The 26,928-nt window shown below is 41.4% G+C and overlaps 1 protein-coding gene across 1 annotated transcript in view; it reads right to left on the bottom strand.

Moving 5' to 3' along the window:
- Positions 1-948: 948 nt before the first annotated feature.
- The window catches only part of RHOJ (ras homolog family member J), an 82,510-nt gene continuing 56,530 nt past the window's right edge, over positions 949-26,928 (bottom strand). The window contains exons 3-5 of the mRNA XM_045565996.1: positions 18,165-18,329; positions 15,370-15,465; positions 949-7,050 (exon numbers count right to left, since the gene is read on the bottom strand). Of these exons, the coding sequence (XP_045421952.1) occupies positions 6,904-7,050; positions 15,370-15,465; positions 18,165-18,329 (408 nt within the window). The 3' untranslated portion in view covers positions 949-6,903. The remainder of the gene's footprint in view (positions 7,051-15,369; positions 15,466-18,164; positions 18,330-26,928) is intronic.

Raw genomic sequence — 26,928 nt, forward strand, 5'->3', positions numbered from 1 at the left:
GGACTTGAATGAGATGATAGGCTTTAGTGAGTGTGTGTACAATTTTTTAAGGGCTTTTTTTTGTACAGAGGGTGGGGTGTGGGCAGGAAGAACTAAGACCGTCCCCAGTGAGGTTTACCAAAAAACACTGAATAAGTGAATAAAACTCTGGTCTATGCTTAAGACAATAAAAATATAAGTCTGTGGAGGGAATCTATATCCTGTTTAGAGGACAAGTTGTTTGTAAACAATCCTTACTCTGCCATCTAGAGCTCCATGTCTTAAGCAATGAAGATGGAAGCTTCACCAGATGTTTTATGCCTCAGAAATTTGTTTTATCTTCATTTTGTAAGCTTATAACTCATGTGATATGACTCTTTCTTCATGGAAAATAATTTTGGGGGGCATTTTTTCCTCTTCCTCATAAACACCAAAAAGACTTTTGGAACAGAAGTACTTTAGATTTAGTAGATCTTTCAAACCAGATGCTGCTTTTGATTCTAAAATATGCATATTTCTTTACTGCAGCTGGGTAGCACATGACAGGAAAAAGAATTCTGAGAGTGCTTTTATTCCTCTAGTAAATGTGAACAACTCAAATATCAGTCTAAGGAATACCCAAAAGCTAGCATCTGAAAGATTGGCTAAGATGATGGTTTCTTCATCAGGTAGCTATATGTTTGGATATAAAGACTGATGATGAATTTGGTTGTCTCATAGACCAATACTCCCCCAGTTTTAATGTGCACACAAGTCACTTGGCGGGGGTCCTGTTAAGATATAAATTCTGATTCAGTAGGTCTGGACTGGGCCTGAGATTCTACAGTTCTACTAGCTCCCAGAATGCTGACGCTGCTGGTCCTTGGGCCACACTGAGTAGCAAGGGGCTAGACAATTTCCTGTTCTAACAGTGGCCTGGGCAAGGATATTTTGAGTGGCAGATGGAGACACCCACATATGACCCAGAAATAAGAATAGGAAAAAGACCGTTTAATGACATGAAAGTCAGAACATGGTACAAAATAAATTGCAAGGCTTAAGAGTACATGAAATAATATTCCATTAATTATGAAAAAGGTACACAGAATCGCCATTACATAAGATGCGGTTGGTAAAACACCATCCCGTGAGCAGGTGACCGTACTTCCCTGGATGATCATTTCCTCTGTAGAGAGTATGTCGGGAGGAACATGAACGGTTGCAGTTGGGATAAAATTCTGCTGAGATGTACTTAGACAGTAATTACTGTTTACACAGAGCAAAAAAACAAATTAAACCAGGTGATGAGAAGAATGTAGAATTTGTTAACTTTCTTTCCCAAGGTTCCTCTAGGAGAAAACAATCTGATTGCTTAAAAAAATTGATTTCAAAAATGCCAGATGGAGGTAATTTGAGATGTGCATTTACAATGCTGCCCCTAAACATACTTCCGTACTCGGAAAGTGTTTGTATTTTTTCCCTAAAGAACTAACATAAACTCAAAAGATTGACTTGTGCAGTGTCACTGGGAGACTAAGTGTGCTAAGGTTGTTTCAAAGCAAGACTCAGGTGTGGGCCCTGGGCACCCTCTCCTTGTAGTAACCCAGACCTTATAACCCCTGTATCACTGATCAGATCCTGTTCAGCAAAGATCGCTACAGATACACTGGGAGGCTTGGAGGATAAGGCTAAAAATACAACAAAATTACTCCAGCTATAGTATCACAAAGCTTCTGAGTCACCCCAGAACTCATAGAACAAAATGAAATTGCCAAAGTACAGCATGTTTAAAACACATACACACCAAATCAACTCTAGTGTTTTTGACATAATATCCCCTAAGGAGGAAAAAAATAGACTGTGACCAAGATTAATCATGCAGCTTTTACTCTAATTTCCTGTCATGGAATTTCAAAGCCAAGAACTGTTGTTGAATTTCCATCCCACCATTTCACAGATGAGCTAAACCTTCTTTGACTCATTCCTCCCTTAACCCAAAGAGAGCTCTAAACAAGCATAGCTGAGCTGCTGAAGGCTGAAGTGCTCTTGAGCAGAGAGCTTGGTGCTTTAATTTTTTCTTTTTCTGGTCTTTGTTGACCATTGAAGCTCCATGAGTTATTGCTTTATCTCAGATTTTTGTGTTCTGTTATTGTGGTTGTGCATTTTAAATGCAATCTTTCTATTTAGAAATATCCCACTGAAGATGAATAAATATTATTCATACAAGTAATTTTCTTTCCAGCTATCCCAAAGTCATCCTTTTCAGGTCTAAAGTCATGTTCATGCTCAAGGAAACTTTCGAAATCATTTATTCACTCATATTTCTTGGTAAGTTTCCAATGACTGCCTGCTCTATATAAGCAGAGAGGGTGATGCCCCACATTGCTATTAAGACCCAAGAACACTGTCCAGGATTCCACTCATTTTTAGTGAATCATGAGATAGAATTATCTAGGTTATCACATGATAAGCCCTGTTGACTGACTCTGCTTCAGTACCCAGAACCATGGAATCCTCTTCCTGTTAACCGTCCTTTTTTCTTCCCTGTGCTTCTAGGGACCGGCAGAAGTTAGCAACGCTTTGAGAGAATTTTCAGATGTGTGTTTTTGCCTTGTGTTTGGTTTTAGCTTCCTGTCCATTCTCTAAATGTTTCTTTTTTCACAGAGCCTATCTTCCTTTGTTAGAAACCAAGTCTCCCTGACCTCCTTTCCCTTCTGTTTCTAATGGTCCTTGAAATGAAAATAGTTTGTTGAGTTTCCTTATTTGTACGTGGGCAGCCTACTCAAAGACTCTCAGGGGAGTAGCCAGTGACCTGTGGTTCTCTCTGTTGAGAGAGAATGCATGTTTTGCATTTTGGCAGCTAAACAGGGATGGATTTAAAAATGAACACATAACTACTTACATAATAATCTCTAGCATGATGTCAAACATTCCTTAAAGCAAAACCTCAATTTCTAAACTTCTATGACTTTGGTCTCATGAATGCATTTGCCTTTATGAATGTAATAATATGGCATCTGGAAAGGCTTACCTCAAGTCAAATATTTCTTCTGGAAGATGCTCTACTTTGCAAGGTACTGCTCATGGGAACTTACACCCTAAATAATGACATTTTTGTTGGTTTCAAAGTCTGGATTTAGATTTATTTTCTCCTAAAATTGTGAGTGTAGTTGTGATTGCTCTTTTACCCTACTGTGTAATACTATTTCTTTACTGGTGGTCCTGTGAAAATTGTGTATGGTTACACCCACTTCATTTAGTATTTCTCTGATAAATCAGAAATCTTTCAAATGGTCCTTTGCATATCATGCTTGGATATATTTTTATCAAAGTCTCAAGACCAAACCTTCCTCCTTGTCATATGTGTATGACTTATTTTTTGACTTCCTGGCTTAGCACTTCCTGGTTTAGCGTTGCTGTGGTTATTGTCTTCAGTAATTGTTCTTTGACTATAACTTTTCTTTGCAGAAATTAGCCCAGATTTCTTCCTGTGGACATGGCTGTGACTTGTGTTTTAGTCCTTTTGTGTTCTGAAAATAACCCAAGGATTCCATTAATTCTTCCAACCAATCATCTGAGTGAAAAAAAAAATCTATCAAACTAGTTACTGAATTGAGCCAATAGATTAGGATTATGTTGCTATATACTGTGGATTCCAGGCATATTAGTCTGTAGGTCAAATTCTCATCCCTAGTTAATTACTAGTTTGATGGATTACTTTATTTATAGTGGCCTAACTACATGAAATTATGTGTTTAAAATGTGGCTGGAATCTGTAGGATAAACACATGCAACTCCAATAATACACCTACAAAACTCCAACTTAATATGTGTGATAATGAATAAATTATAGTATTACATTGAAGGGCATTGCATGGGAAGCAGAAAAACTGAGATCTGTCCCAGCACGGCCACAACACACCTTTCTTAACCCATTTAGGCCCGAATTTCTTATATGTATAATGAGGAATTGGACTTGTGAACAAATGTGAACCTGAAAGAGCCAGTCCTCCAAAATGGATGTGGCTAACTGGACCTAAATTTTAAATAGAGCCATGTGGCCATTTGCTGACTACAAGTCACATGCTGTACTTTGAATCCCCCCAAAACTCACACCTTTGTTCAACTTCGGGACTCCAGAGCTCACCTGAACCAACCAATCAGAGCTCACCTGAATCAAGTGAATTTCAATCCTTCATTTGCATAAACGGACCTGATTGGGAACATGGGTGGGAGCTTCTGCTATAACACTCAAAACCTCCTTTTGTTCTCTGGAATGCTCCTTCCTTTTACACAAGAGTCTGCATCTCCTTGGTTGGCAAACTGTTCACTGGAATAGTCTCTTTCCTCCAAATTCCTTTTCAGAGAACTTTTGTTCACAGACTATCATTTGAGGCCATTTCTAGCTCTGAAGAGTTAAGACACTACTCTCAAATGGAGGTCAGCTGCCACTTCATGACTTTGGAAGATGGTGTAGATAATTAAAGGATCCTTCAAATTTCTATGTCTCTTCTTGTCTTTGGTTTCAGAACATAGTTTTATTCAGTCTTATGGCAGAAAACACTTTTTAGTGAAATGAGCTAGATCTTGCCATGAAACAAGGAATAAATGATTAGTTTGGCAGCATGAAATAACTCATATAGGTTGCTTTGTTCTACATTGTTTTATTCAGTTATTAGCTCCTAGGACCTCTGGGAGTCTGCTCCTTCCAGACACTAACAGTCTCTATCCAGTTCTAGAGGAAAGAATGATCTTCCCACCATGAACAAGTTAATCCCTGTGGTCCATTAGGGAGGCGATGACCTGGGGAGCTATTTGCCTGTTGAGTGCACACATTTGGAAACATAATGCTCTCCATTTTTCATCCACATCAATGAGAAGTGAGGAGTGGCCCTTTAGCAAGGTGTAACTTTGCAATAATGTAACAAAACTGGCTAATAGCACTTCATTTATTATGGGGCTAAATGCTCATCATTTTTTGTAAAGGGTGAATTCATAACCTCTGCAGAGTTACAGTTTATACACAGTTGATTTCCACTTACAAAGGCAGAAAGTCCTCTTCTCTAAAGGTCAAGCTTTGACTTACAAAACTCTCGTTTTCTCTTATGTGAAATGTATGTGTGTATTAAAAAAAAAGTTTAGCAATTAGATCGGAGAGAAGGGAAATAGTACTTGAAATGTACAAGAAGGGAAAACACCTTTCAGAAATTCCAAACAAACCAACAAACTCCCCCAAACTGAGGGGTTATCGTGGAAGGTCTTAATAGAAAAGACTCATACCACACACTTCTTTCCTTATGTGCTTCCTCCAGTAGCAGAAGGTACTGGAAAGACTGGCTTTTGACAATGGAGGGAGCTTGAGTCTGAAAAGTCTTAAAATAAAATTGGTGTAATTTCATACTGCAAAGATGCACGTTGCTTATGCAATTAAAATGAAAAATTAAGCACCTACCTGGGTAATTCCAGGGCATTTATAAGTAAATAAGACTAATGAGAAGCTCTCATAGCCTCTCATTAAAAGGAAGTAACTCACTCTATGATGCAAAAGTTCCTGGATGTTTGGAATTGTCGCACATGATTGGGCACGTGATTCCTTAACTGGGAGCTTTTACTTCCACAGGGCCAAAGTCCCTGTTCTATGTAGCACATCTTTCTGGAAGGCAGGGGACAAACAGAGTCAGAGCTTGATACCCACAGATCTGGCCCCTAAATAGACATTTGGGAGGATGAGTAAGGAAAGAGGCAGTATTTTAGTAACAGTTGTAACTGGAAAATGTCACGGAAATGGAACGAGAGCTTACGTGGGGCAAGCTGGAAAGCACTTTCATTTGAAGCAAGTAGAACAACAGAGGCACTTTCCTTGACCTTAGGTATTTTTAAACACTTGCTTTTTCATGCCCAGTGGCCAGATCCTTCTTTTAGTTTAGGTGATAACTGGGGAGAACAAAAGGATTGGGCATAGGAGAAAGTGCAAAATCAAGGGAGGAAAAGGGCATGCGGTGAAGGGAGGAAGCAGGAAGGTCCACTTTGCTGAGTGAACAATATTTTAAAAGATGGGTCCTGCTATATTCTTCCCCCAATCAATTTGGATGAAAAACAGAAATACTACTTTTGTAAACAGTTCATTTTTAGTTTGCCATGGCAATATAATATGGAAGAAAATCAAGCTACCTATCAATTTAAGCATTTGTAGAGTGTGACTCTTTGGCAAAAAATGTGGACCTGCACCAATTCAGATGGTGTTTGCGTTCAACCAGGTTCAAAAATCATGGCTCTGTCAATTTCTTAAAGTTTAGTTTGCTTGTGTCTTCTTGTGATCAGGCATTCAGAGGTATGTGTTGGTTCTAATAGCTTTGGTAGAAACATGCTGAAAATAGAAATGGATATAAAACGCCTTGTCTTTAGGCTAATTTGGTATGGAATTGTCATGCCTGAGTAACTGGAAATTAGTCAACTTCTTGACATAATATAAACGAACGTGAGACACATGGGTGGAACAGCAGATTCAGAAAAAAAAGGTTAGTATTGTAGTCCCATGTTTTGTAAAAGACATCAAGTAAGGCCACCAATATAGGAACCGAGTTCCCCTCTTAGTTTTTCTGATTATTTCCTATCAGCTTCATGTTCATGGGCAGAAGAGATACAAAATGCAAGATGGCCGTTGACTTTGTTTCCAACGTGTTCAGCAGTGGCACTGTCTGAAATCCGGGCTCAGCATTCTCGGAGAGTCTGCAGTGTGGATGCTTCCGGCTGGCAGGGAGGACGTGCGTGGGGCCATTGGCTGACTAGCTGCTGTCCTTGGGAGGGCTCGCGGGGTGGTGGGGCAAGCCTCTGCGGGAAGGGAATTCCTTTCGGTTCATGCCCCCCTTTTTGGCTGGAGCGTGGTCACGGAGATTGGCTGCCCTTCTTACTCTTAGCTGGGGAGGAAGCGGGTCTCAAGCAACCTCAGATAATCGAACAGCAGCTGTGACCCTCAGAGCAGCGTTTCTTCTTTTTCTTGGGGTGAAAAATGGTGAGAATTGCTTCATCAAAAACTGCTTTGAGACCTTTCTGAGTCAGGGCAGAGCATTCCAAGTAGCACTGTGCTCCGATCTGAAACACAAAAAAGAAACTTTTGAGAGCAAGGAAAGAGAGAAGCAAAGGGTATCAACCCCGTGCCCAGCCAAGTACTTACTTCTTGTCTTACAAATAGCCTGTGGGTTGGTTTGGATTATGTTCTGTCTTTTGCATTTCAATTTGCATGTGCTATCCTAATTTTTTTGGTATTTTTGTATTTTTTACATTCTTAGATTAGCAATAAATGGTTATGGATCACTTTTGGAAAACAATAAATTCAGACCTTGATCCATAGGCATTTATTCCTAACACAAGAATATAAAAAATATAAAAATCTAAACAGTTAGGAGAGAATTCAGAACCAGTGATATGGTTGAAGTATATTTTGTGAGGAACAGGGCTGCATGATGTTGTTTTTAGTATCCTCTCATCTGTACGCGGAATGTGTAAATCACATACAAGTAAAACGTATCTCCTTCAGTATGGGATAAGGCAAAATGTCAGCCTGGTTGATAAAGCATATAAAAAGAGAGTGGATGATATGGTTTTATAGGTCATTCTGTATTAAAATCCACTTGTGATAAGGTATCTCTCAGCAAGGTATTATCTAATTGGTATTTTCACATGGTTGAATCAAGCATTGAACACAATCCCAAAAGGCAACAGATGACATTTTATGTCATTATTAGGAAATTCAGTTCAGTTTTAACATACCATAAAAGGCCTATTTTAAATAGTTTAAAAACTCCAGGAAATAAAAATAAAAATCTCAAAATGCATTTACTGCTAGCGATAGCCTCCTTGTCAGTGTATAGTCTGGACATTTAAAGTATTTTGTACTTGCCTAGGGCTTTATTTCAAAGCTTTTGGTGATTTGATACTACGGTGGATTTGATAATCACAAAATCGCTATGAGATATATAGAAATTCAGGCTAGAACTATAAATTCTCATTAAAAGAAAAATCATAGGCCGTACAGACCACCTTTGGCAGTTAGCTTCTTGTGAAGGAAATATGGGGTTTTAATTGCTCGCAAGCTCAGTATGAGCCAACAATATGATGTGGGCCTTATACTATTAAGGACATCTGAAGAAATGATTCTAGTTTTTGCTTCCTAACATAAGAATAACTTTGAAAAATTAAAGCAGATTTGGAAAAGTTTGGCTAGAGGTGAGCTAGAAGCCAGCAGATAAATGGCTAAAACAGGGTAGTCAAATCATATGCCTATTATGGCTGGAAGCTTATGTAAATAAGTAAAGCGGGGTTAGTACAAGACAATAGGGAGAGGTGGGAACTGCGGTGCACCATAGAGTACATGCCTCCCTCTGGAGTGGCCGGTCTTACCCAGCTGGTAAGTGGGAATATTGGTTCATTATTGCCCATTTTTGTATTTTTCAAGAAGACTTGGAAATTTGGATTTTTATTTAATATTTACCAAGTTTTAAAATATTGTGTGGGGAGGGGATTTATTTGGCAGCAACCAGTCAGTTTGCAACTAAAGGAACTTGTGGTTTAGTTTAGAATAGAGTGGGAATAGCCCCAGAAAGGTAAAATGAATTGTTTAAGGACGTTCAATGAGAAAATGAAAGAACTAGACCTAGAATCTGGGTCTCTTATATGTGTTCTTTTCCTTGTTCCATGACATTAACTGTGACCCTTATCAATCACTCAGCTCTGCAAGAAGCTGGCCAAGGTGACAATTAATGAAATGAGTTGCTCACTGATTTGAGGTATGCCCAACATCTGGATAAGCTACTGGCCACAGATATGAAAACTTAGCATGAAATAGAGTTGGTTGGGCCCAGAAACTATTTCCTAGCTTCTCTAACAGATATTATGTACTCCCGCCCGCCCCCAGGGACAAGAATGGTTACTGTCTGAGCCAAAGGAAAATGCCAAAAGAAAAGATGTTGGATGTTGAAAATCTATTTTATGGCTTTCTTTTTGACCATGGTTTGGCCTTTAGGTTAGGGAATAACTTTTTTATATGTATATACATATATATGTGTGTGTATGTATAAAATTAAATACAGATACAAGAGAGGAAGAAAGAGCAGAGGAAATTTTCCTAATAATGTCATGACATCATCTGTTGCATTTTGGGATTGTGTTCAATGCTCGATTCAAACACATTTGAAAAGCACACTAGTCTAATGAGGGTGCCATCTGAATGACTTGACTGATTGTAATGTGATGCCTCTTGTCAGTCATGCTGAAAAAGTACCTGGAAAGTGCTGCGGTGCTGTTCTACCTGGAATACTCCCCCCCCACTAACGATGGCAAGCCTCTGACTGATTCTGGAAATTCCAGGAGAGCTGGGCTGAGCTAGCTCACACTTGGGGTCCGGCAGGGTGGGCAGGGCACCCACCCCTACTTCTCCCCTGACTGTGCTGTGTGTGAGGGTTTGCCTTTTGTTGGGGCTGGAGGAGCCCTAACTTGTCTCTCTCAATTCAGACAATTCTGAAGATAGTGAAACAGCAGATAAAGGCATTATTGTGTAACAGAGTTAATATAACATTATGTGGAACTAGTGGTTCCAGGAAAAGTAGCCAACAGATTATGGGTGTGATCTGGGGAATACGTGTGAGAAACAACAGTTAAGGGTAGGTATTGTTGCCATGTGTCAAGTGCTCTGAGAGAAGAATTCATTCTGGTTCAGGGAAAAGGCACAGCCATGTTAGAGCAATTGTGAAAAAGAAATCATCTGCCCTCTCAAAGATGGGAAATGGAAAACTGTCTTAAGGAAAGATGGCTTTTCTTCTAGCAGCAACTTCATCTGCTTCTTGGAATAAAATGACCTTCACAGCCAAGTATTTGGAATCCATCTGTGGGAGCTCAGGATTTGAGGATTCTTGTTTGGATACGTATGTAAGCAACACAGAACATGCTTTCCCCGTGACGTCTTGTCATGAAAAAAGTAGAAATGGAGGATGTAAACCGAGAGAACGCTTTTATCATAATTTTATTAGTTAAAACTTATTGTCTCAAAAGCTGGGAAGTTTATCAGAGCTGTACAGAAGACATATGGCGCTGACAAGAAGAAATAAAAAATAAATAGATAAAAAAACTCACAATGACTAAACACGTGGAAGAAAACCTGGTACTTCTTCCAGGTTGTCCTAGTGGTGGCAGGACATGTTGAGGAATAAGAGAGAAAGCGACCAGAAAGCATAAAGGCAGAGACGGCTTCCCAGTGTGGACGTGTCCGAGATGCCACAGAAATTCAACAACAGCCGTAGGTCAGCGAGTCGGGCCTTGTGGCACCTAGCTCGTTTTGTCGTCACGGGAACCTTATGAGGAAAGTCTGTCACCATCCTCACTTTAAAGCTCACGAAACTGAAGTCACCTCTCTGTGGTACACAATTAAGAAAATGGCAGAGATTCAGATTTGTTTTTCTCCTGATCTGAGGTTTGACCACTCTGCCCAGCTGTCTCTAGAAAATGTAACAAACAAACGTGGCTGAAAGAGCAAACGAATGAACACATGGGACAAGCTGCTGTGGACGTAGTGAGGGTGATGAGAGAAGGGAAGGAAAGGAAGGCATTTCCTGTCAACGAGAAGATGTTGGTGGAATGAACAGAGGCAGCCGGCATCTAAGCAGACGGCCAGTAGTTGGGAAGTTCTTTATCCCTTATTTGAGAATGAGGAGAGGCACGCAGAGAGGGCAAACAGGGAGCTAAGAAAAGGGAAAAGAACCAAATGGCTTGTGAGACAAATTCTCTCTCGACAAATCAGCATTATGATTGAATTTCTGCAAGAGGAAAGGCGCGTCTGGGCTGGACGGACTTGCTGCTGATCTGAGGCCTGTCAAGCAGAGATGCCAGCTCCAGTGTGGGCAACGGAAGGTGCTGTTTGAGGACAGGATGCCATGGAGTGGTGGGGACTGTGGCAGACTGAAGGATACACAGCTCATCTGAAAGTCTGTTTCGAAGTTTCACTGGATGAGGAAATGCTGGCCTCGAGTGGCTAGACCTTCTGAATCTTTTTAGAAGCCAGAAATGTGTATATTTATGCAAAGTTTCTGAAGTGTTCAATGTTGGTCACTAAATGGCATTAAAAATGCCCGTGTAGACTGAGCAAAACATTTGTGGGTAAAATGTGGCCTATCAGTGTCAGTTTGCTCCCTGTGCTTTAAAGGATGTCTTTGCACGTACTGGTCTCCCTGTCCAGAATCTTTGGCCCCGGTCCCCTAACTTTCTCCACCTGACAAACTCATCCTCTGCCTTCAAACCTGATTCAGGTGTCAACTACTTCATGAAATCCCAATCCTCCTTCCCTGAATGTGTTAGTCTCGCCTCCTCTCTGATACCTTGGTACCAGATGCCTGTTCCTGTGCTCATTCGTGTGGCGTGCTTTTGTCTACCTGTCTGCCTCCTCTTCTGGCCTGTGGGTCTTTGTCACCCAGATGCCAGTGGTGACGTGACTGACTTTCAGTGACCATGGGAGAAAAAGGAAATGACCAGCGCACAAAACAAGGCAGGTACCAGTGACTCTTTCAGCCAGGAGGAGGGTATTAAAGACTCCAGTTGATTAACATGACTGAACATTGATTACAGGATTTTTGCAGCAGTTTTACTGCTTTAAATCCCATCTGTGCATGTTAAAAACCCAGCAGGAAACTTAGCAAGTGCTAAGTTAAAGAGTGACAACGACAACAAAAGGCACAGCGTTCAGAAGATGGCAGGAGAGGAGAGAAAGAGGCCAAAGAGTGAAAAAAGAAAAATGCTAAAGCATTGTACCCAAAAATACCTTAGGAAGTCTGAACTTACAAGATCATGTTTAGGTTGTACCAGATGGAATTGGGGAAGAGAATGCACAAAGAATTATTAATATAATCTTCGAGCTAAAGTGTAACATCCAGCATAGCACCTGGCACACATTAGGTGTTTAATCAACTACCGTCAAATAAATCTAGCAAGAATATGGACATTTGCAAATGTGTAAAGAATGGGAAAAGTAGGCTGAGGATTAAAAAACACAATAATGAAAAGAAAAGGGAGGATAAAACAAGTAGAGAGATAACAATAAATATTTATTATAAATTAATACAAAATGTTTATGTAAATGTGGTTGACTTTGGAGTAAAAGGAATTGTAAATACATGTGATATGAAAATGTCCTTTAAAAATAAAATGCCCTTTGAGACCAAAAAGAAGGTAGATGAAAGAATGCTTTGGAAATTGAAAAGTATTGGACAAAAGGAATCAGATATGAAAAATCTGAACTTGCAAAGCCTTTTAAGTGATGGGGAGAATTTGCACATTAAAATACGAGTCTTCAGCATATTAAAAAAAGAAGCCCCAAACCGAAGGGTTTCTTTTCAGATCATGGGAGGGAGGTAGAAGAGGGGGTGGTTAAGGCAGTTTGTATCCAAGCTCTGCTACTTCCTAGCTGTGTGACCTTCACCTCTGAGCCTCAGTTTCCTCTGAGAAAGTAAAGAGAATAATATACACACCTCAGGGGGTTGCTGTGAGGATTAATTAAGACAAGGCATGTAAGTGCTTGGCACCTAGCCTCGCACGTTGTAAACACTCCATAAATGCTAGTTGTTATTATAAACTACTTGACAGAAAAGTCAGAGAGTAGTGAAACTTAAAGCATCTCTGTAATTACAGGAATTGTGATAAAAACAAGTTAAAATCTTGCTTGATTTTCTTCTAAATTGGATTTTGTAAGCTAAACATGTTTCTCTCTGTATCTGAGAGCAGTTGCTAGGAGAAACTGGCAAAAGGCAACAAAGTGGTGAACTCAGCCATTGTTCCTAAAATAAGTCTGAAATGAGATGGGAAGCTTCGGAATGACTTCTCTGCGGAGGGAGAAAACAGCTTCCCAAGTGAGAAGTGAGGCTAGGAAGCGGACCACATGCATGCAGGTGGGAGATAGGCTTAGCGGCAAGGGACACAGAACACAAGACTCAGAAAAAAACCGGTGCTGGCCGATGGGGACCTCCTGGTTGTGGAAGTGTGTAGCGGGGAATCACATACAGTTGTTTATGGAGCTACATATTTATGTATCTTAATGAAACATTTGAGGAGAAGGTAGACTAACCTATAGACATGTACCCATTTTACCAGACAAAAAATACACGGTTGGAAAAGAGGTAGTTTGCACAGTGGTCAGGTGCTGGTGGTGGTGATGGGGATTAGAGTTTTTGACTTTGTTATTGTGAGCTGTGTGAATCAAATGTGCTTGTCTCCCTAAGACTCTGTTTCCTCATCTGTAAGGGTGACAAACACTGTCTGCTTAAGAGGGTTATCCTGAGGCTGTCAAATGTTTAGCATCCTAAGAACTCCGTGACTGTCTGGTACTAATTAGTATTGACTTTACTGTGCACAGAAGTAGGAAGAGTTCAGTATCTCAATCAAGTATTTGTGAGATGTTCTCATGCATGGCACCTGTAAAAAACATAATCTTATTGAATTCATTTTTAGTTAAGTGTTTCATACTTAGTTTTGGTGTCTATAAGCAAGTTTTTTTTTTTTTTTTTTTTTAAATAGAGATGGGGTCTGGCTCTGTTGCCCAGGCTGGAGTGCAGTGGCTCAATTATAGCTCATTGTAGCCTCGAACTTCTGGGCTCAAGTGATCCTCCTGCCTCAGCCTCCCATGTAGCTAGGACTATAGACACATGTCGCCATGCCTAGCTAATTTTTTTTATTTTTATTTTTTGTAAAGACGGAGTCTTGCTATGCTACCTAGGCTGGTCTCGAACTCCTGGCCTCAAGTGATCCTCCCATCTGGGCTTCTGAGTGTTGGGATTACAGGCATGAGCCACTATACCTGGCTTTATAAGCAAATTTTAGTAAGAGAAATGCATATGTTTTTGTGAATGAAGAACTCATAGTTAATATATTCTTTTTTTTTCTTTTTTTTTTTGAGACAGAGTCTTGCTCTGTTGCCCAGGGCTAGAGTGCTGTGGCGTCAGCCTAGCTCACAGCAACCTCAAACTCCTGGGCTCAAGTGACCTTTCTGCCTCAGCCTCCCAAGTAGCTGGGACTACAGGCATGCGCCACCATGCCTGGCTAATTTTTTCTATATATATTTTTAGTTGTCCGGCTAATTTCTTTCTATTTTTAGTAGAGATGGGGTCTCGTTCTTGCTCAGGCTGGTCTTGAACTCCTGAGCTCAAAGAATCCACCCGCCTCAGCCTCCCAGAGTGCTAGGATTACAGGCGTGAGCCACCGAGTCTGGCCAGTTAATATATTCTTGACTGGCTTAAAGAGGGTGACTTCTAACTCTGCCTAGGGAATGCATTTTGCTGGGTTAGTTACTTAGATAGAAAATGGAAATTTTAAAAATCTCTGGCCTGGGTCAATGGATTTGTGACTAAATCAATAAGGAATCAGATTCAAGTTATGGAAATGTGATTTATAAGCCTCCTCTGGCATAAAATACTTCCATCCTCTTGTGTCCATTTTAGTGGCTGTTTTGCACACATCTTGGTTATGGGGAGGCAGGGATTTGGTATCTGGCAAATACTTTCTAATGCATTTCCCTAATGAAAGAACTATTCATGTTAAGCTCTGAAGAATGAAGGAAGGGCCAGGTGCAGTGGCTCACTGGGAGGCCAAGGTGGGATGATTGCTTGAGGCCAGCCTGAGCAACATAGTGAGACCTTCTGTCTCTACAGAAAATAGAAAAATTAGCTGGGTGTGGTGACATGTGCCTGTAGTCCCAGCTACTTGGGAGGCTGAGGCAGGAGGATCACTTGAGCCCAGGAGTCTGAGGTTGCAGTGAGCTATGATGATGCCACTGCACTCTAGCCCGGGCAACAGAGCAAGACCCTGTCTCAATTAAAAAAAAAAAAATCCACAAAATTGGTTCCAGCTCTGAGCAAAGTTACTTTTTGGTGTATGTTATTTCTCCAGATGCTGTTTGTGACACAATCCAGGCTCTGTAAACGGCTATTCATTATATGGCAAGAAATACTGAACAAATATAACCCTGCCAGATGCTAATCTAAGTCTCTCTCAAGAAAATCACAAAATGCCTTTTACGGGGTCATTGAAATGAGTTACATCGATAATAAGTAGTGAGAGTTACAAATACGCCTCTAATGACCCCCTTTATTCACAATAAATATGGCAAGTAGATGTTGCAGAGGTTGCTAAATCAAATGATAAGTGCTCTAGCGGTTCCAAGTCACCAAGTTTCTTAATGAAAACCAGACGATGCTGGCAGCCAAGAAGGCGAACCAAATGGCCCTGCCAGCCCGACCAGAGCAGAGGAGGGGGCATAGACCAGACAGAGACACATGGCACTTTAAAAGAAAACTCTACGTTGGGCTCCCATTCCAAAGCATACAACACCCTCTTCTCTCAGCATGCATTTAAAATTAAATTCAAACCGGACTGTACCGCTTTTGCAAGCTTCACCCCGTGCTCGTAAGTGAGAGGTTTCTCTTTCATATACAGCAGGCGGGCCAAAGTTTTGGGGTCATCACGGAGATCGATCTGGCAAAAAACACACATATGAAAAACTCATTTATTTTTTCAGGCCTTACCAGGTATTTTAAACTGTAAGAGAATAGAGTCTTTTTTCCCATTAACATCTTTGAAGTTGTTGAATTTTAAGGAAGTACACATACCCGCCCATGTTATGTCTAAAAATGTAAAGTGATTTCTTTGTAAATGTATACACCAGGCTTTCCTTTCATTTTCCCCTTCAAAGCAGTTACCCTGGGAGCCGAAGACTCACTCCAGTGATGCCGTTGCTGTCTCAGATGCTTTTGAAATTTTCTATTCATTTCTAAATTCCTCTCACAGGGCATACACGATAACCAGTCTTATTACTTTATATGATGCCTTATTGGGTCCCAAATTATATTACTCATTATTTAATAGTTTATTTCCTAGCTCTGAATTCACCTTTTTTTTTTTCCTTTTCCAAATAAAATCTTCATCCTCAAAGGAAGATGATTTGCTACCTGTGAGGATATTCTAACAAAATGTTGCAAGCTCTGGAAGGCAAGTCCCAAAGAGAAATTTTCTTTCTTTCTTTAATTTAAATTTTTCTTTTTTTCTGAGGACCTCACCAGGTTCTTAGCAAAGAGAAATTTTCAAAGGGTTTGTCAAGGAATGAGCATCAATCTTTTCAAAGGTAGGAATTATTTTGAAGAGAGCATATATATCTGGATTAGGTTGGATAATTAAAGATTTTGGTTGCTTTAAAATCTCCCTGTGTACATGAACACATGCATATACAAACAGGCATGAATGTGGGCACACAGGGGCTGATGTCTTAAAGAAAGACGAGTATATCTATATGTTAGGGTTCCATTGACAATCATGTTGCCCAGCTCTACTCATCTGTGTGTTTTGCCCTAAGTGTTCAATTTAGTGCCCAGCTGTTATAAAATCAGCTCAAATTACTCACAAAGGTGACTGAATGTCCTGTCACACATTGGGCAGCAGGGATTCAGGCTCCATCAATATGGGCAAACAGGCCAGGCGCGGTGGCTCACGCCTGTAATCCTAGCACTCTGGGAGGCTGAGGCAGGAGGATCGCTCCAGGTCAGGAGTTTGAGACCAGCCTGAGCAAGAGTGAGACCCCATCTCTACTAAAAATAGAAAGAAATTATCTGGACAGCTAAAAATATATATAGAAAAAATTAGCTGAGCATGGTGGTGCATGCCTATATATAGTCCCAGCTACTCAGGAGGCTGAGGCAGGAGGATTGCTTAAGCCCAGGAGTTTGAGGTTGCTGTGAGCTAGGCTGACGCCACGGCACTCTAGCCCGGGCAACAAAGAGAGAGAGACTCTGTCTCAAAAAAAAAAAAAAAAAAAAAAAAGCAAACATTATCATCTGGAATTTAAGGCAAAAGACTTCATTGACACAAATAAATATCTTTCAGAGTGAAAGCATACTCTGATTTATGGATGTGTGAGTTCTTCTACTTTGTTTAAGTAAATACATATATATGTATCTGTCCACATCTTTTTTAGGAAATATTTTTCTTTATGTTTTAAAAAATTTTTTCTTTGTCAAACAGAACGTCAATTAAACATAGAAAGAAACATTATATGAAACAGATAACAATAAAGCCCTCCAGTATCGTTACATTCCTTTGTCTTTGGGATAGTAGTTTGGATTTTAAAACAACTAAGAACAAGACCCATTTAAAACTATAAAACATAAGAACAATCTTTAATACATGGGTGCAATTGCCTTACTGTTGGAAATTCAAACTATTGGACTTTGTTGGCTTTCAAAACACTATAAAGTCTTTTACAATCATGGGTTTGTTTATCTGGTATATTTGTTTTAACTTCTTGTCTAAGATCTCGGAGACCAAAGGCTTTAAAGGGAATAGAGAACAGTAATTTCTTCTGGAGTCTTCCTTCCCCAGAAGTGTTATTAAGGAGTTCTTGTCATCGTATGCCCATTCTGGTTGCTGGGGTCGTTTTGACACTCACACCTATTTTGTGATTTTAAAACAACTGTGAATTTTAGATATAAAAGATATTAGATAATGGGTGCAATTGACATCCTCACCTCATTACTCTGTTTCAGGCCTGGAGAAATGTGTCTACTTAAAAAAATCACTGTTATTTCTTTTCTTTTTTCTTTTCTCCTTTCTTTCCCTCCCTTCTTCCCTCCTTCCCTCTCTTTCTTTCTTTCTTTTTCTTCCTTCCTTCCTTCCTTCCTCACTCTCTCTCCTTCCTTCCTTCCTTTTCTTTCTTGCTTTTTCTTTTCTTTTCTTTCTTTCCTTCCTTCCTTCCTTCCTTCCTTCTTTTCTTTCTTTGTTTCTTTCTCTCTCTCCGCCCCCTTTCTTTCCTTCGAGATGGAGTCTGTCTTGCTCAGGCTGGACTTGAACTCCTGTGCTCTAGGGATCCTCAGCCTCTCAAATATCTGGGACTATAGGTATAGGCTTGTACCACTACATTCATCTACTTTGTTATTTAAAAAAAAAAGCTGAGAGGTTAATTTTTAAAAGCCATATCAAAACTTCTTGCTTCATATTAAATAGCTCTATTATCTTTGAAACTGTGGGCTAAATAATCACGCATACCTTCAGAACTTCTGTCCGTAGGACTGATCTGTCTGAGATACTTTGCCATAGTGTTTGGCAATATACGATGTTCGCGAGGTGCCTAAAGGGCCTTTCCTTTTTCGCAGCCCACCCCGCCCTGCCATTGCCCACATTTTAACCTGGGTCCCTATGAGGACGTAAGGCACGTGAGGCATGCAGTCCTTGAGCTCGGGGACCCATTCCTCCTGGACATTGTGGTAAGAGGCAGGATTTACGACGGAGAAGCAGATCAAAAACACATCCGTGTTGGGGTAGGAGAGCGGCCTCAGCTGGTTGTAGTCCTCCTGCGGGAAGAGCAGACAAGAGTGTGTACAGCCTGGGTAAAGGGGGCGGGGGTCCCTTGTGGCTCCGGGGTAAGATCGCGGGGCGAGGCCAGGGCAGTGCGCTCTGATCCGGTTCCTCCCCTGCTCTGGAATCTGTGGTTCTCTACATACTAGAAAAAAAAGGGCTACCAGTTAGGAAAATACCTTTTTGTTGTGGATAGGGATTACATATTGTCTCCTCTTAAGATGAACTTAAAAAAATTTTAATAGCTTTATTGAGATGTACTTTACATACCATAAAGTTCATTTATTTATTTTTAGCATTTATTTATTTAGTATAAAGTAGCATTTATTTATTTTTATTTTTTATTGTATATATTTAAGGTGTGCGACATGATGTTTTGATATACATACTACAGTCAAGCAAAGTAGCATATCCTTTTCCTCACATAGCTCTTTTTGTTTATTTCAGCATATTATGGGGGTACAACTATTTAGGTTGGGTATATTGCTCTTGTCCCCCCTCCATCAGAGCTTCAAGCATGTCCATCCCCTAGACGGTGTGCATCGCACTCATTATGTATGTATATACCCATCCCCGCCTCCCCCCTACATCTGCCTGACACCCAATTAATGTTATTCCTATATGTGCTCTTAGGTGTTGATTAGTGAAACCAATTTGATGGTGAGTACATATGGTGCTTATTTTTCCATTCTTGGGATACCTCAGTTAGTAGAATGGGTTCCAGCTCTATCCAGGAAAATACAAGAGGTGCTATATCACCATTGTTTCTTATAGCTGATAGTACTCCATGGTATACATATATCACATTTTATTAATCCACTAATGTATTGATTGGCACTTGGGTTGTTTCCACATCTTTGCAATTGTGAATTGTGCTGCTATAAACATTCTAAGTGCAGGTGTCTTTTTTACAGAATGTCTTCTGTTCTTTTGGGTAGATGCCCAGTAATGGGATTGCTGGATCAAATGGTAGGTCTACTTGTATTTTAAGGTACCTCCATATTGCTTTCCACAGAGATTGCACACATAGCTCTTTTAAAAAAAATTTTATGGTGAGAACACCAGAAATCTACTCTGTTAGCAAATTTCCAGTATATAATACAGTATTGTTAACTACAGTCATCATGCTGTACAGCAGACCTCTAGACTCACTCATCCTGTGTAACGGCAACTGTACCCCAGCCCAACATTTCTCCATTTCCTGCCCCTCCCCTCTCCTGGTGACAACTGTTCTACCTCCATTTCTATGTATTCAAAAGTTCACCCATTTAAAGTGCGTAATTCAATAAGGATTATTGAAGTCCTTCTGTTATATTGGAATAGTGTTGTATTGAATACACCATATTTAAATTAGTGGGCCATTGGCCAAGGCACAGAAATGCCCCCCTTATACAATTAAAAAAGTTGTATCCAAATTTAATTTAGAGTAAGCTAACACACACAGGGAACAAAGAGTCCTGCCCAATCTGACACCACAATGTTTGAAGAAATATGTTGGGTGGGGGTTTAGAGCAAAGAATTTGGAATTTGTTTCTAAGTTTACCTAAAGGCCACAGTGTGGCCAAATAAATAAAATCCAGATTATTTTCTTCCCAAAGACTTTTCAGATCAGAATATGCTCTGGTTGAAGAGTTTCTGGTTATGTGAGATATTTATGTACCTGCTGTTTTAGTGGGAGGTGATAAAACAAAGTAAGATATTGCATCGTATCAACTTTGGGAAAATGTCAGCAGATACCTCCCCAGAGACACCAGTCATCTCTGGGTGCGGGCAAGCATTGATCCGTCTGTTAGCTACTCAATGTATGTCAAATATTTTAGGAGGTTCCAAGGTAAAATCTGCTATTTCAATAGAAAATTTTATATATCTCCATAGAATTTAGTAACATATAAGCCAAAAGTAACTTTGTGTATGTGTGTGCATGCACACACGCCATATTTATACATACTTCACTACCACAACATGATATATGTGTGCACACATACCATACATAATTCATATATGTATACACACTACATTTGTGCACATACCATATATGTAGCCAAACTTATTTGTTCACAATTATCACATACATGTGTTCATAGAGATAGGTGATATAACATTTATTAGAGCCATGACAACTCTTCCTAACATTTCATAAAATTATGAAACACATATGTGCTCATTGCAAAAATGCAAACATTACAGAAGCACACAGAGTGGAAGTGAATGTTTCCATCCCTGATGTGATCTCTAATTGTTTTTTCTCTCTCTGGAGGAAGCTACTGCTTAACATTGTCCTTCCAAACATTTTATATTTATTTATGGATATAATATATACAAGTTTAGCTTAAAAACATGAATTGATTATATAGTTCATATTGTTATGCTGTTTTTTTAAAACTTCACATGTCATGGATATATTTTTAACATTAATATCAACCTTGCTATCTTTCCACTGATCTTTATAAGAAGTGAGTACACACGTGTGCACATATATGTATACACATGTGACAAGAGGGCAGTCCCTTAGAATGTTAAGTGTGGTCATCTCTGGTTGGGGGCATGCATTGATCCATCTGTTAGCTACTCAGAGTACCCAGAACACAGGGATCACCGTCCGTGGTTGCTACCGTTACTGCTGCTACTACTATTAAAAATTAAGCAAAAGTTTTAGGTACCCAAGCAAAATGTATTGCAAGATGGCAAGGATGCTGAAAAGTAGAATCCTAGAGAGGAAACTAGAAAACTAAAAAATACTATTATGGCTCATTTACCCACATTTCTATTAAAGCAAATAATTGGGAGTTGGGTGCATAGCTGAATAAACACTGGTTATACTGCAATGTTGGGCCAGGCCTACTGGTTGCATCTCAGCCGAGTTGTTGTGCCTCTGTGTGTGTGTGTGTGTGTGTGTGTGTGTGTGTGTGTGTGTGTAGGGGGGAGGCAGCGAGGAAGGGGATAGCTCATCTCTTGGCACCACCCTCTCCTCTCTACACAGCTGGCCCTGATAACCAAACCTTCTCTTCCATGGTCTCTCCACCTCTCTCCTTTCTCTCTGGAGTGTTCCCTCAAAGAGCAGCTATAAGGCCCATGAGCCAAGAAATCTCCTTCCCAGGCTATCATCTACAACTGTTCGTGACACCACCTGCCCTCTGCCACTGCGTCCTCCCTTCTGGATTGTCATAAATGGAGCAGGGACCCTGCTGATTTTTTCCTCATCCCCTACTTGTACTCTTTCCACAGCAAATATGCAATAAATGCTGTTGACTGGCTGGAAGAAATGGAATCCACAGCAACGTGCAAATGAACACATGGCTCTTCTGTGGGCCATTTACTGCAGTGGCTTTCATTGGAATCACCTGGGGAGCTCATGCAACACTCTGAGGGCCTGCTAATCAACTACCTGTCCTGCCCACTTCCCTACTCTCCGCCTCCCTCACTCCTTACCAATTAAATCAGAATCTCTGGAGAGTGTGCCTGGATATCTGGGAATTCTGATTTTATTGGTCTGGCGTGGGCTTGGAGTTGAGAGCAACTGATTTACATCACTGTGCCTGGAAGGAAGTCCCTTAGGATGTTAAGCGTGGTCATCTCTGGTTGGTGGGCATGCATTGATCTATCCTTTAGTCATTTACCAGTTAATGAAGCAAGGGTGTGTCCGAGGGTTTATTACTAAAGCTCAGGCATTGTTTCAAGCATTTACATGCATTCTCATCCAATCCTGACAATGGCACTGGAAAGACGGTACCGTCAAGATCCATATTTCATAGAAGAGGAAGTTAAGGTTTAGAGAAGTTCCATAATGGATCAATGCCACAGAGTAAGTAAATACCAGGATAGGCCTTTTAGCCCTAATCCAGCTATATATAGCTCTTAATTGTGACTCTTAATAGCTGTGCTATTTGCTGCAGCTAGGGAATTTTAAGTGTCAGATTAAGCACTTTCTTAAAAACTCAAGAATCCAGGAATCTGAATATCTACTCACACGTTACCCAGAAATCTAAGAACTGTTTAGACCACGGGGTGTGTTACTATTTGATGGCCTGCATTTGCTTAAAATTACCACCAGATGGCAGCAGACACTGTATATTTAAAACCTCCAAGCCAAAAAGCACAACAAAACCCAATCTGGAGAAATGTCACACGTAGGTAAAGTAGGAACAAATAACTGGTAGTCTGAAAGGATTGTGTTTATTTGATTCTTTACCCAACGGCCATCAAAGGATTTCTGTTTACATTATGGAAAAATTAGCAAGACCATGGGTTGCCGGTCTGACTGCAGGCGGGGAGGTGAGAGAAGTTTTGTGTTTCTGACCAGGTTCCCTCTCCTCAGGGATTTCGTGTGGTGTCAGTCACTGGGCTTCGGCGTACCCTCAGGATTCTGGATCTGTCTTCTGTGGCTGCCTTAGTCTAGTCCTGCTTTGTAACTCCATTTAGAAGGATTTAGTGCCTACTGAATGTATAGCACTCTGGATGTTGTATGAACTGTAAAAGCTGAACAAGAATTGGCAATCCATTTGGGGAAAGAAAATGAAAATACTTGAGATGATTAGATTTATGTAGAAGTGAGACAGGTGAAGTTTCTCTTGCTAGTTGTTAGCTAATCTGATAATAGAATAATGTGGAATATTTATCTGAATTGGGAAAATGCAATTTCAAGGCTGGAAGAGGCCCTAGAGATCAGTCGGTGCAGTGGTTTCCAAAGTATGGTCCCTGCGCCAGCTTCACTGGCCTCACCTGGGAGCTCGTTGGAACTGCATCCTCAGGTGCCACGCAGCTCTCCTGAAGCGCAGGCTCCGGGGGCGGCACTGCCCTCCAGGTGATTCTGATCAGCTCAATTCCAGAACCACATGTTACTCTTCTCTCTCCCCCCAGCCAATATTATAGTTTAAGAAATCAAGGTCTAGACAGATTGAGTGATTTAACTGGGATGACAGAGCAAAAATACCTTTCAAGAAGACCCATGCCTGGGGTGTTGGGGGCTCACCATTGCTGCAGCCATGAAACATGGCAGGGGGGTTTGGATTAATAACAGGAACTGTCCCCTTGGGACGGGGGCCTGGGAGAGGTGTGTGTGTGGGATTTGAATTTGTACTGGCTGATAACTTAAATGGCGTTTGCAGTGGAGTGTGCTTTGACTCTAGGCTGGATGATCTCATGTGGAGATGATGTGAAGTGGCTACGAGGAGTGGATGCTGGTCTAGCTGGTATTTCAGGCTCCTTCTAATGTTGAAATTGAGAATGAAAGACAGTGCTTGTGTGCTTCTTAAAGAGACAATGTTTTAATCTAAAAGAGCGGCCGGAGTGGGGCTTTGGAGCGTAAGGCAGACAAAGGGGCTGGGGTCGGGGTAGGAGAGATTGGGGCAAGATATGCTGTTGAGTGCTTTCCACCAACCTCACCCTGAAGGCAGGTCTCATGCTCTGGGGTGACTATGGGGGATTATTTAAAAAGACAAGTTCAGAGAAAGCCTCAGCATCAAATGGGCCAACACTTGGGTCCTAAATATGTTTGGGAACAGCTGCATCATGATGATACAGGTGGCAGGTAAGTGAAACCGTTAGACCAGCACTTGTTACACTATATATATTTGGGTCACCTGGGGACCTTGGTAAAGTGCTCATTCTTATTCAGAAGTAGGTCTGCAGTGAAGCCCAAGAATCTGCATTTCTAACAAGTTCCCAGGTGACGTGGACGCTGCTAGTCCAGGGACCACACCTTGAGTAGCAAGGAGAATGGCATTGAGCACCTCCCCCCCCAATTAAATTAAATTGGAAATAGAATTCTGCTTCCACGTCTTCCTGGGTTTGGTGACATACCAGATTTTCCAGTACAAAACTTGTTTTCATATTCTCCCATAAGTCAGGCTTGGTTTGGAAAATGTAGGTACCATGTATAGTGCTTAAGAGAATGGGCCGTACGTACAAATTCTCTGGGTTCCAGTCCCCACTCTGGCAGTGACTATGGTGTGATCTTGGGTAAGTTCTCCCTGCCTCAGTTTCCTTAACTGTAAAATGAAGTTAATAGTCCTGGCCTCATAGGACTGTTAAGAGAGTAAAATGAGTTAATGTTTGTAGACCACTTAGAACACTGCTCTGAACATAGTAAGTACGTTAGTAATCCAGTAAAAGGTCTGTCCTTCATCCCATGTCAACGACAGCTGCGGGTCCTGGAACAGTTTCCCTACCCTCATAGAATACAAGGGCTGAAACTGAAATTAACTTTTTCTGAGCCGAGCAGTAATGAAACCCAAATGTTTGCAAACTCTGATTGCATCTCTCAATGTTCCAACAGCTCTATTTTTCATAGTTTGGGGAGAAGTAAGCTTGTGTCCTAAGGCTACTTTTACCAACAACTTATCACATGGACAGATTTCTCCCTAATCCTCCAAATTGCATACTCCTGAAAAATAAAACATTACGATGCATGTGATCAAGAAAGTTTGAGTTGCTGACTGGGGAAAAACATTTGTTCTGAGTTTTAGGCAAACTTTCCATAGAGGGTTGATGCCAGGTCCTGTGCTCCAGATGGCCCCATTGGGTCAGCCAGTAGCTAAGAGGAAGGCTTGCGTGTGTCCTTCCAAGTGGACCTTGGGTTGCCATTAATGAACCCCAGCTGCACTGCCTCTCTGCCTGGCTGTATGCTTCTTCAGCCCTTGGGGAAATTGAGGCTTCAGCAATGAACGCCCGGTGAAGATGTGCAGCCTGCAGACCTGGGTGAGTGAGGGACTCGGCTCAGGGTTTTCCTTGCTTCCACATTCCCATGGTCACCATTGACATTTGAGCTGCTGTGGGCTGTGGTTTCTCAGTGACAGCCCCCGCTTCTATGGGGAACTCGTGGGTCTGCCCTTCTGAGAAACCAGGTGCCTGGCCAGGCTGACTAGCGGGTTGCACCTGGCTCGTGACACCAGGAGACGCTCATTCCTCCCAGCAGTGCTGCTAACTGCCATTTGTGCAAATGTTGTTTTTGAGATGCGTTCATCCTGGAGTTTGGCCAGAGGGGCCACTAGCTGAGCAGGGCTTTGCCCACTGAGAGAAGGAGGTAAGACGTCTTAGTACCATAGCTGGCTCCACGGTAGATGGCTGGCAGTGGGAAGGGAGGACACCTGGCTCTGAGCCATGACCTTGGAGGGACCCCTCTCCCAGACTGGGGGTCCTCAGCTGGTGGATGCCCAGGGTTGGCTGTAGGATCCCCACCCAGCACCCTGCTGCCCACTCGTTCTCTCATGTCACTCTCTGAACAAACTGGCCTTCAAGGATGTCATGGAAAAGTCAGCTCTGGGACTCTTTCGTAGCTGTGAGCCAAAGACCTGAGCTCTAGAAATCCCTTTAAGAGAGACTTTCAGTAACACCCTACTAGGGACAGGTGCCATACAGGATGAGTTGGCACAAGCTAAATGGATTTGGCTTATAGGACTGGTTGGCCTTGTTGCCTCCCTCGTGTGATCTGAGGAGTAACATGCAGTCACCCTGAGAAAAACTCCTCACTTCCTTGCCTAACCTAATGGTTGGAGTTCTACCTAACAGAGGAGCCAGAGTTCTGAAGACTCTATCTTCAAAGGACTCCACCAAAGTCCAAATGTTCATTTGTTTCAGGGGTTTGGGGGAGGGAGCTAATGTTTAATAGCGGCTGCCATGTGTTGACAGTGTACGTGCACAATGTGACTTTGTTATGAACTGTCTTAGGCAAATGTTTGGCTGAGTTGTGGAGGGGTGGGGGTGTCTTGGGGCGGGGGTGTCTCAGACCGGGGCTGGTGGGGCTGCGGCCAGGTCCAGGGCAGACTAAGTGCCTCACAGTAGAGGAGAACAGGGCCAAATGATTCCATTCAGGGCTGATGTTGAGGGCAGAGAGAATGAGTTCCTATCGCTTGTGCCTTAGAGAACATACTTGCTTACTGAGGTTGTTTTTTGTCAACTCTGACCTATGGTTAGCTCAAGACAAAGAGGAGGGCACTGCTTCTTGGTTTATTCATGTATGAAAATGTGATTATTTAAGCAAGATGAAACTCTCTAGCCAGATTCACAGACTTATTTCCTTTTTGTGGTTCAGGGATTAATTAATCGGTTTTGAGGTCATCTTTCTTTCCTTCTTAGTAACTGGCCAGTTGAGTATTTTTGAATTAGTTATAGATGTTCCTTACCCATGTGACCTCAGCAACTAGAATATAGCTGCAGAGGAGTGGGTTATCCTACCTAGGACTGGCAGTGGAAATGCTGGGACAATGCTTCTAAATTAAATTTGTTACTATTGGCTAAATTGTAAAAACATGGGAATCAATTGGGGGAATGTTTATTTTCCATTGCATCCTCCTAACTTTGGGAACACTGCTCCAGCCACCAAAAACTTCCAGAGTAGTGATTTTCAACATTGAACGTGCACATGAGTCACCTGGGGATCTTCTTAAAATGAACTGTCAAGTTCAGGAGGCTGGAGATGGGGCCTGAGGTTCTGCATTTCTAACACGGCCCCTGGTGATGCCAATGCCAAGTGGAGCACACTTGGAGTGGCAGTGTTCTAGAACAGTGGTTCTCAAAGTATGGAGTGTGGACCAGCAGCAGCATCACCAGAAAACCTGTTAGAAATGCAAATTCTCGGGCCTGATGTCAGACTTGCAG

The sequence above is a fragment of the Lemur catta genome, chromosome 1 (assembly GCF_020740605.2).
Source record: "Lemur catta isolate mLemCat1 chromosome 1, mLemCat1.pri, whole genome shotgun sequence".
Lineage (NCBI taxonomy): Eukaryota > Metazoa > Chordata > Mammalia > Primates > Lemuridae > Lemur > Lemur catta.